General features: G+C 46.5%; 1 protein-coding gene across 2 annotated transcripts in view; it reads left to right on the top strand.

Moving 5' to 3' along the window:
- SNX18 (sorting nexin 18) overlaps positions 1 to 11,532 on the top strand; it is a 38,716-nt gene that overhangs the window by 15,025 nt on the left and 12,159 nt on the right. The window contains exons 2-3 of one of the 2 annotated variants that reach the window (XM_018563324.1): positions 6,834 to 6,842; positions 10,902 to 10,911. The exons of the other annotated variant lie outside the window; for it this stretch is intronic. Of the exons in view, the coding sequence (XP_018418826.1) occupies positions 6,834 to 6,839 (6 nt within the window). The 3' untranslated portion in view covers positions 6,840 to 6,842; positions 10,902 to 10,911. Of the gene's footprint in view, positions 1 to 6,833; positions 6,843 to 10,901; positions 10,912 to 11,532 lie in introns of those variants that run through there. 2 annotated transcript variants of the gene reach the window in all.

Raw genomic sequence — 11,532 nt, 5'->3', positions numbered from 1 at the left:
ATATATATATAAAAAAAAAATTAACATCTGGGAGGGAATGTAGGGAGGCGGATGATTGGGGGTACAGAAGTGCCTTGTGTTCTGCTTTAATTGCAGTTGAGAAAATTCAGGTCACCAACCTGGCTGCATTCTCAGGGAGGGGTATGGAAAGCTTAGGCCTGGCTTTTCAGAAATACTAATTCATTGACCGGTAAAACAAGTCCCATATATGAATTGTAACTGAATAGACATGTGACTGGAATCCAGCTTTAAATACATAGCTGTACTTTATATAGATTGTGTTTCTGTTTTATATGCATGTTCTGTAGACCTTCCCCTATATTGTATGTACCCTTCCCTACATTCTTTGTTATTCATGCCCTTCTCCTTCCTATCCCTGGAGTGGGCACTTTGGACAAGCTTGTTCTTTCCTATAGAAGAACACCAGCAGCAGCATATGCAGTATGGAAGTCCTGGCTCTATAACTCCCATGCATACTCCTACACACGCCATTAACCATTAAACTGCATGGTGAAATAGGACTTCTTATTGACTTATGGTTTCCTCAGTCATCCGTCGTTCAGCATAAATTCCGTCACTGGGACTGTATGGTTCGCCCAGATATATGTATCTCAGAAGGACTTTTTTGCGGCAGAGTTCTCAAGTTTTTGATGTCACAGAACGTAGGCCTCCTTTTTGCACATAATCTGGTAAAGCTTTGCTAGGTGTCCGTGTTTGATGCTGTGTAAAGCTGGGGATATAGCAAGATTTGGAGAGATGTTTGAAGTGCCCTGAGCTGCACTGATCCTGCTGATTTTCATAGCAAGCATGAAGTCATCGGCCTCTCCCATGGTCTGACCTCAGCACTGAAACTCTAGATGCCGTCCCTACGACTGTTCCCCACGTGACTGCTCTTTGTGTGCTGAAAATCCGTTTTTCCTTGAACTGTCTGCTATGATTACATTCCAGTTAGGATTGGGGGATATTGTACTGAACTGGTACTTGGCCAGCAACTCTGACTCTGGTATCATAAGTTCACTTCACTCTGACAAGTTTGGTCATGTAAGGCCAACCATAGGTGGGTTCATCTGGTAGGTAAAAGCAGACTGGAATCTAATTCCAGATTCTGCTCCATCTTAATACATTGTAGTTAGCTTTGCTCCGTTTTTCTGCAGGAAAGAAAATAATTGAATCATTTTGAAAGTTATTATTAGTCGGTTGCATGCCGGAAAATCTCCTCTACCCAAGGTAGAACTCCCAACTGAGGGCCCGGTCACACCAGAAGCATGAGGGCTGTGCTAGCTCTTCTTCCAGTGCAGTTCCAGCCCATAGACAAGGCAATTTGCAGTCACACCGCTGGGCCATTAAAATTCAAAGAAGAGCTCCAGAAATTTTTGTATTAACACTTGCAGTGGGGCTACCCCCTAACCACCTCCGCAAGGGTTAAGTGCTTGTTTGTGTCTAGGTTTAAAAAAAAAAAAGCTGGACTCACCCAAAGTTCCAAGCCGGCTTCTTCTTAGATTCTAGATTCCTTCCAACATCTCCTCCCCTCCACTGCTGCGGTCTCTCTCATTTTCAAATCTTAACTGAACAAACTGAAGAGAGAAGCTGATTGGTTGCCCAATGCACAGCTGCTCCAGATTCTGTCAGCTCTGGTTTTGATAAATCCCCCCCCCCTCCCCCCCCCCCCGTGTATAGTCCTGAGGATGCTAAAGAAGATTCCAATGCTGCATGGAGGGGGTGTGATAGGCTGGAGGGAGCGCTGTGACAGCTGGATAGCGTGGAGCTTCGGGTGAGTATAATTTCGTTTTCAGCACCTAGACAAAAACGAGCACTTAACCCTTTCATTGGGGCTACCCCCACAGTGCAAGGCTTAAGATCAGTTTTGCCCAGAGTTCTGCTTTATAGTGTACCTGTGCCATCACTATGCATACATTGAAGCAGTGATATTACTTTACATCAATCCCTCATTCACCTCTTGAGCTATAAATATTATGGAGAAATTAATCTTCAAAATTCACAACATAGCCACGCTGCTCCTCCAGAGATACAGTACAATAAGTGGGTGCAGGGCCGGATCTCTCTGCTGCCTCAAGGCCAGGTTCCTCAATGTGCCCGCCAACCCCCCCAATGGAGAATGGCAGACCTGCAGGCTGCATACAAGTGATCCCTGCGACATCGCCGAGATCACTTGTACAGAACAAGCTCCGGCTTCCCCTCTGTACATTTAGCTCTGCTTGACCAAAAATACCCACTTGGTGCCTGCAACTGCATGTCACGGGCGTCGGGAGATAGGAATTCCACACCCCTGCCGCCCCTCTACTCCCTGTTGCCCCGAGGCTAGGCCTTGGTTGGCTTGTGGGAAATCCAGCCCCGAGTGCGTGTTGTCACCCCTAGACAAGCGTGTTACTGGCAGGACCACCAGGTGATAATAAGATAAAACTAAAGCGGCCACCACAAGTAATAACTGGTAAGCTGCAATATTTGAAATGGATTGGAGAAGCTAAATAGAGCGATATCGCGTGGAAATATGAGCGATTATCGCTGCAAAAATCGCTCGATAAATTGCTCAGTGTGAATGGGGCCTTAAGATTGCTGGTCTGGTGGCGCCCTGGATCAGTGATGTTGCAGCAGGTCTTTCTTTTTTTGGTAGTGCAAATGCTGCTGGTCCTGACTAGACAAAGCCAGAGACATCGGACCAGCCCATTGTAATGGGCATTGGAAGAGCACTGAGACCCATCAATATCTTCTCTCCATCTGGCTGATGGGTGGGTGTAATGTGCAGGTAGCCATTTGCCTTTTTCTACATAGACCAGCATGCGAGAAAATCTCTATGAAATAATGGCCAACCTCTGATGGGTGGAAGTGCTCATTGACACCCACTGGGGAGACCCTAGAGCAGAGATGGCCAAACTCCGGCCCTCCAGCTGTGGTGAAACTACAAATCCCATGATGCATCTCTCTTCGGGAATCATGTCTGTGGCTGTGAGAATCTTGCAATGCCTCATGGGATTTGTAGTTCCACCACAGCTGGAGGGCCGGAGCTTTGCTACCACTGCCCTAGAGTGTCTGATAGCCACCTTTTCATCACAAGTGGTTCTTGAATCACATTATTATTAATTCAGGTATTTATATAGTGCCAATGATTTACACAGTTGCACATTCACATCGGCCCCTGCCCTCAAGGAACTTGCCATCTATGGTCCCTATCTCGCATGCATACTGTACATATGAGGGGCAATTTAGACTGGAGCCAATTTACCTTCCAGCCTGGAGTGTGGGAGGAGTACCCAGAGGAAACGCACAGGGAGGACATGCAAACTCCTTGCAGATTGTGTCCTGACTGTAATTTGTACTGGGGACCCTCGGCGCTGCAATGGAGTGCTAACCACTACATTGCTGTGCTCATCGGTTTTTAAGCGAAACATTTTTTAGCTATAATTTTTACAAACCTTTAGTCCAAGAAAAATATTGTTTTACTTTGAAAATCCCTTTTAGGATGAAGATATCTGGCTGTAGGGTTGCAGGCCTGGTAAACACTGTGCTGACCTAACAATACTGTGTGTAGATAACAGCACTGTGGGACATTTCACATTGTTCAGCAGAAAACGTTCAGTGCTCAGTAGGTGTGGAATGGAATTTCTAGCCATCGATTTCAGGATCTCTCCTTTCATAGTAATATAGTCCAGTATAATCCCCGGCGTTTTGTGTAAGTTGATTACAACTCCCTCCTGTATTTCTAGTGATATAAAGTCCCAGCATATCCTCTCCTGTTAGAACATCCGCATTGTGCTAGACTTGTTTTTCATAATGAAATCAAAGCTTACTTGGAAAAAATCCCATTTATGTAATGAGCGCTGCCTTCTGTCTGCCCATCACTTTCACCAACTTCCTGGATTCCCAATGTGCTTTGCATCTCTTTCCCTGCTGCTTGATGTGACGCAATCTCCTTTTCTCAAGACTACATATCCCATCGTGCTTTGTACTCAGCAGGCAATGATAATATTTAGGAATGCACTGATATATCGGCCGCCGAAACATATGCTGAAAGTGCCATTTTCCTGCCGATACAGTGGTGTATCCCTGCTTTCTCTCCTCCCCGCTGCTCTGTGTCCCAGCGGGGAGGAGAAAAACTGTGGCAGCCGAGCGCTGTGGGAGGAGAGCGCTGTGAGCGGCCGGTGTCTCTCCTCCCACACCGCTCAGCCTCCTGTCAGTCCAGCAGAGCGGTGTGTGGGCGGAGACAGCCCGCGCTGTCACAGGAGGCAGAGCTCTCCTCCCGAACCGCTCGCTCAGCCTCCTGTGACAGCTGCCAGGCTGGAGAGCGAGTGCAAACACTCAGTGATCGCAGAGTGTTTGTAGATAATTGAGGACTGAGTATGGTTACTATATCCTCAATTATGAATGAATGGGAAGTGATCTACATCACCTCCAGTTCATTCATGATTGTGGATATATAGTAAACACAGGGGAATTTATCAAAACTGGAGCAGACAAAATGTGGAGCAGATTTGCACTCCAACCAATCAGCTTCTCTGTTTCATTTTCAAATCTTGCTTGAGCAAACTGAAGAGATAAGCTGATTGGTTGCCATGGGCAACTGTTCCAGACTATGTCTGCTCCAGTTTTTATAATTTCCCCCCACTCTGCCCTCAAGTTATGAATGAACAGGAACACTCAGTATAGAGGATTCCTGTTCATTTAAAACGGGCTGCAGGAAAAGAGATTGAGGACTCTGTGTCCTCAATCTCTTTTTCTATTCTAAAAGGGAAATATCGGGTATCTGTTTAGACCCCCAATATTTCCCCGAAGCCCCTAAAAGTAAAGTAAAAAATAAAAATATTTAATAAAAAATGAATAAATACTGGTGACGTGGTCAGTGCCTTCTGAGAAGGTTATATCATTATAGGCTGCCGGAAGATTTCAGGAATGTCAGAATGAAACCTCGTGAGACTTTACAAGATTTCATTTGAACATGCATAACCTTGAGGAGCTGAACGAGAAAAAACTATGGCTAGTGTATGGACAGCTTAAAACTGACTTGTTCCTAAATGCCATCAGAAATGTCATGCTCCTGGACTATTGCATTTCATAGTGCAAGACTGGAATCGGAGTAATAGTATGAGGACATGTCGGAGCCCTACAGCATGTAGAACTAGATTGGCCTTTCTCCAGTGAGCCCTATGTGACTGCAAGACACAACAATGACATAGGGGCCTTCTGAAGGAACCACAGCACACGGCAGGGGGACCGAGCCCCCAGTGCACCTGGGAATGTTGGGGGCAGAAGGTTCTGTAGGAAGTGAAGTCTCCTGAATACAATGGAGAACGGTAGTACATGCAGCAGGCAATGCCTTAACATTCCATGCCTTTTTGTTTCTTATTAGGTGAGGATAGGGTGGCTTGAACACACATAAATGCAGACTGCTGATGGGATCATAGACATTTCATAATGTAGAGAATGGCAGTTGCTCTGGTAATTCTAGAACCAAACATCGCATATTATCAGAAGGAATTGTAATGGCTGCTCTGTTTGGGGTTTTCCCCAGTGAATAGAGTTGAAATGTGATTGTGTCTAGTGGTGTCTCTTCCGTGACATTGCAGGTAATACCTTTTGCTGAGTTACCGGTGGCAGTGCAGCCTGTCTGTGTACATGAAAAGTTCTTTATACTGCTGTGATTGGGGCCAGAAATGTCTGGCATTACACGGAGGACAATACGCATGACCGCAGATTCTTGTGCTATGATGTCCCCTAGCTTGGACAAGACTGACTAAAACCTCTGATTTTTACTGTTAGGGTCATTTGTTTTGTTGCAGGCTAGCTGGCAAGTGTGCTGGGGACTTTTTGTGTTCTTCTATGGTTGTAAGCCTTCCCATGTGCACCCAGCTGGTTATAAATTTATGCGTTTACCATTTTGTTCTAGTTTTACTATTTTTGATGTTTGGACGCACCGGGTGCCCCAGCGTGCATTTGGTGTCCTCCTGGTACACCTGCATTCATTTATTTATCAACTGCTTAAATGTGCTCCAACATGGAGACTCATAAATAGAGTTAGGACCACACTTCACAGAGGAGCCTTGACCGGGCAGTGTGGCTTCTTTATATTTTTGGCCAAAGGTTTGTGTAACTAAAACCTCTGATTTTTAACTCATACTGTTGGACAGGGTAATGTGTATTTTGTTGCAGGCTAGCTGGCAAGTGTGCTGGGGACTTTTTTGTGTTTTTGTATAGACTGACTAAGGCCCCTTTCACAGCGTCTGATCAGGAGGTCTGATGGAAGTAAAAACTGACCTTATCGGACCCATGTTAGTGTATAGGCAGCCGGATCTAAATGAACAGGCGTCTTTTTACATCGTTACCCCCGCTCTGGCATTACCACGTCTGGCCAAAATGGTCTCTGATCCTTTTTGTTTTTCTGGACCTGGCCAGAGCTGGGGATAACCGGAAGTAAATGGACACCCGTCTGTTTACATCTGGCTGCCCATAGACTAACATTGGTCTTCCAATCGGGTCCTCCTGAAAATCTGATTGGCTGATCAGAAAGCTGGTGTGAAAGTGGCCTTAGAGAGCAAAGTGTAATTTTCTCCAATGTGTTCTCTCAATATGGCCTTATTGGTGGTAACACATGTGTGTTCTCTTACCAAGTTCCCTCATTATTGCAAAGCTGGACAAATCCCGGGAGCCATAAAGCCAATGCAGCTGGCACCTAACGTTTGAGGTCTTTTCTAGTTGTCGGTGGAGTTGGCTGGCCCCTGGATTGGGCAGACTGGCTCCTGACTTTCATACTAACTTGTCCACCCCTGTTTTATTCTTTTGGGGTATTTTGCTGAGGTTGTATATTTAGATGTTCAGATGGAAACTAAAGTGTTTGTGCTTTAAATAAAAGTCACACGTGCCATTATTTATGCAGTTAACATTTCATCTGCTTATTTTATACTTTCCCTGCTCCCCCATCAGCATGCTAATGAAAGTTTTATATAGTTACATAGTATTTGGGGTTGAATAAAGACATACGTCCATCAAGTCCAACCCATATAGGTCCACGCATCATCTCAGTCTTGGGGATACTGGTATCCCTGGATATTACGGCCCCTTCTACACTCTTAGCTGAAATCACTGCCGGTGGCAGTGAGTTCCAGACCCTAACCGCTCCTACTGTAAAGAACCCTCTTCGCCCCTTGTGCTGGAATTTTTTCTCCACCAACTTTAGGTGGTGGCCTCTAGTCTTTGTAATGGAGTTAATCTCAAACAGTTTGTTGCCAATGTTGCTGTCACCATTGAACATCTTGTACATGTAAAACCTTTCCATATTCATCACCCACCTTTATTTTACATACAGTATCCCCATGGGTGCTTACGCTTGCCCATTTTGGGGGAAAAAGTGCGTCTTATGGAGCGAAAAATACGGTACTTGATGCCCAACATATCCCGCCCACTTGCAGGTGCCATTGTAACCAGATAATGTTCTTCACTTCACCTCTCAGTGGTCAGAATGTTTGGGTGGATCGGTGTGTATTTCACTATTTTGGAGTTCAGCTGTACTCCAGGCAGTAGCAGAGGACCAGCGTATATTACTTTTGTACAGCATAGCTCAGACTGGAAGAGGGAGAATCAGCACAAGGAGCGATTCAGATGTGTTGCAATACTTGTGTTTAGAAGGAACATACTGAAAGGAGCAGAGTAAAGATAACTGGGATGTAACTCCAAAAGAGAAAAGACTGGTCTCCTGGATCCATGTGCTATCTGGCAAGGCTGTGTAAATCTCAGGAATGAATGGATAGAAATACAAATCCTTTGGCCGGCCAAGCAGTTTCCGTATATGCATTTCAGTGGTGTGCTTTGCTGTTTGGCAGGAGTTGAGATTTAAGTTTGCGTGCGTTCGTTCGGTCGCTGTATGACCAAATACATCTTTTCATTGGAGTGACAAGATAATTGCAGCACTTCCTGTTACCATGCCATATAAACACAGCTGAATATTTGTAGGACACACACATCTCTGTGTCATCTCCCAGGTACTGCAGTTTGGAATAAATGGCTTGTTGGGTGGTCATAGAAAAGGTACAGCATAGCATTCTAAAATGAATGGTTGTATAATAATGTGCAGCACATCCTATACAGTATATCAATATTTGCAATACTGCATTGAATGACCCATATTATAGTAGTATGGCATTCCAACATCCTCACTCTATCTCAGAGGAAATGCAGGGCTGAAGAAATGAATAACCTCGTAACAAATATAAAATCACCTTGTGCATGTCAGGTAAATGGGGGTTTTCTGGCCAGTTCAAAGCAAAGTGTGAGTCGGCAACATTTTGCCTTATTGTGCAGCTGGAGCAACCTGCTCTAATGTTCTCAAGCTTTGTGCACAGTCCACAAGTCACATGACCATACTGTGATGCAATAAGACTGTGTCCAACTGGCCACGCAGGCACAAAAAATTATTTTGGCAGCACGCAGATTTCCATACTTGCTCCTGACATCTGCAAAGGGCTGCACATAACGGTCGCAGGCTGCAGACCTGCCTCGGGGGACGGTCGCAGGCTGCAGAATCTGCCTCGGGGGACGGTCGGAGGCTGCAGAATCTGCCTCGGGGGACGGTCGGAGGCTGCAGAATCTGCCTCGGGGGACGGTCGGAGGCTGCAGAATCTGCCTCGGGGGACGGTCGGAGGCTGCAGAATCTGCCTCGGGGGACGGTCGGAGGCTGCAGAATCTGCCTCGGGGGACGGTCGGAGGCTGCAGAATCTGCCTCGGGGGACGGTCGGAGGCTGCAGAATCTGCCTCGGGGGACGGTCGGAGGCTGCAGAATCTGCCTCGGGGGACGGTCGGAGGCTGCAGAATCTGCCTCGGGGGACGGTCGGAGGCTGCAGAATCTGCCTCGGGGGACGGTCGGAGGCTGCAGAATCTGCCTCGGGGGACGGTCGGAGGCTGCAGAATCTGCCTCGGGGGACGGTCGGAGGCTGCAGAATCTGCCTCGGGGGACGGTCGGAGGCTGCAGAATCTGCCTCGGGGGACGGTCGGAGGCTGCAGAATCTGCCTCGGGGGACGGTCGGAGGCTGCAGAATCTGCCTCGGGGGACGGTCGGAGGCTGCAGAATCTGCCTCGGGGGACGGTCGGAGGCTGCAGAATCTGCCTCGGGGGACGGTCGGAGGCTGCAGAATCTGCCTCGGGGGACGGTCGGAGGCTGCAGAATCTGCCTCGGGGGACGGTCGGAGGCTGCAGAATCTGCCTCGGGGGACGGTCGGAGGCTGCAGAATCTGCCTCGGGGGACGGTCGGAGGCTGCAGAATCTGCCTCGGGGGACGGTCGGAGGCTGCAGAATCTGCCTCGGGGGACGGTCGGAGGCTGCAGAATCTGCCTCGGGGGACGGTCGGAGGCTGCAGAATCTGCCTCGGGGGACGGTCGCAGGCTGCAGACCTGCCGCAGGAGATAGTCACATAGGTGTTAGGGACTGAGGACATGCTTTCACAGGCTGGAGACACATTCTAGAGATCTGCTATTACAGCCCCTTTACAAATCAATGCTTCAACATCTGTGCTCCCTTCAGCAAAACCCTTTAAAAGTTACGTGTGCCACAGTTGGTATTTCTCTCATCAAGATCCATTACAATAAGCTAAGTAGAGAAAATAAATGGATGGCACAGAAAAAAAAATAAAGTAGCGTGAAAGCCAAACCATAATGGAAATACTGGAATCCAGTCTATATTTTCCTTCACTGGTTTGAGTAAGCAGCTAGGCAGAGGCTCTGAGAGTAGCACAGTGGGTGCCAAAGGGCAACAGATTGGGCACCAGGAATCTAGGGAGAACTCTGTAGATAGGGTGTATTCAGGACTTGTGATGGGTTTCTGGAGATGGCCTTTTTTTTTGCTAGTTTGTGTTTAGTTGTATAAAATGCTTTACTAAATTTTTTTTTAAAAAGCGCACGCACGCACACACACACACACACAGTGTGGGAGAGAAAGTTGAGTTTATAGCTGTTTTCTAATGAAAGGTAAATGTGACTATAGCTTATAGTTTGTTGTAATGATGGTAGAATTGTGTGGTAATCAGGATTGTGACCCATGTGCATGAATAATTGAAGGATACAAAGCTTATATTGACATTAAACAATGATAATAACTATTTGCCAGAGATGTTCCTCCTTCTACAGCAAAATGACCACGTTTATCTTGCGGGTGGATTTTGTTTGCTGTTTGAATGAACTGGCTCATGCTGGTAATTTATGGGAACATTGTAAGTCCACAGTTGGCTCCTGACCTCTACATATGGTAACGTGGGTCCCCAACCCTCGCACTTCTGAAATTTAATATGAAATTTACCTGTTTCACATGCAATCACTTATTGTTGCATGTTCCTAATATACACTGCCTGCTAAAAATAAAGGTCACACACTCTAATATTTCATTGGACCACCTTTTCGCTGATTACGGCACGCGTCATCGTTTCGATAAGCTCATGCAACATCATAATATTTATTTCTGTCCAGAGTTGCATTCATTTTTACCAAGATCTTGTAGTGATGATGGGAAAGTCGGAGCACTGCGTAAAGTCTTCTCCAGCACATACTAAATATTTTCAATGGGGTGAAGGTCTGGGACTCTGGTGGCCAATCCATGTGTGAAAATGATGTCTCATGCTCCCTGAACCACTCTTTCACAATTTAAGCCCGATGAATCCTGGCGTTGTCACCTTGGAATATGTCCAATGTGCCATCAGGGAAGAAAAGATCCGTTGATGGAAAATTCAGATAGGCAGCTGACCTCATCTTTGGGCACAGAACATTGCTGAACCTAGCCCGGACCATGTGAAGGTAGACCTTACCTGTTTGCTTAGCTAAATCCAAAAAGCACTGCAAGCACTATTTTGGTTGCACCGGACCTCAGGCAATAATGTGCCTTGTGATCCCGTGCGGCCAATCGCATTGCAGCCGGAGAGCATGGCTACGGTGCCATTCACTTCAATGAACATCCTGCCCCACAATAAAGTGAGCCGGCCGCAATGCGAGGCAGTGCGTTATGGCCAGAATCGGGCCGGAACGCACTGCAACTGGTGTGAACGGACCCTAAGCCAGGAGTCCTGTTTGTTTATAGGCTGTGGGAGGAAGGACCCTTCAATACTATATGAGGTCCTAGCAGGTCCTAGTCATAAGGGTGACCCTTGCCACTACATGATATACAAGGTCCTAGTCACCCATCTTTTTTTAACATGCCCTTTAAGGTACCTTGAATGCCTTCGAATAAATCTGCCACATTGTGCTACTAATGAATGTCTTCAGCTGACACCCTTGGTAGAGTTCTTTCTGCAAAAAATACTGTGTTGAATTAGGATTTCACTTGGACAGTAGCCAGTAGATTCCCTGAAGCAGATGCATGTTCGGCTTTAACGCTACACTCTAAAAAGACAGAGGGGTTGGCCTTGGTGCGGAGACAGGATTTAATAACTATCAGACTATATTTCCATATTATGGTTGCATAGCAGTAGTGCTACAATATGCAGAAACGTTTTTGGCCTGTGTAGAAGTCCCCTTATACCTTAGCATTAAATAGAGCATCTCTTGG

Source organism: Nanorana parkeri, unplaced genomic scaffold (genome assembly GCF_000935625.1).
Source record: "Nanorana parkeri isolate BGI_ZX_2015 unplaced genomic scaffold, ASM93562v1 scaffold653, whole genome shotgun sequence".
Taxonomy (NCBI): Eukaryota; Metazoa; Chordata; class Amphibia; order Anura; family Dicroglossidae; genus Nanorana; species Nanorana parkeri.
The sequence above is the reverse complement of the archived record's forward strand: the minus strand, read 5'-3'. Positions and strand labels throughout refer to the sequence as shown.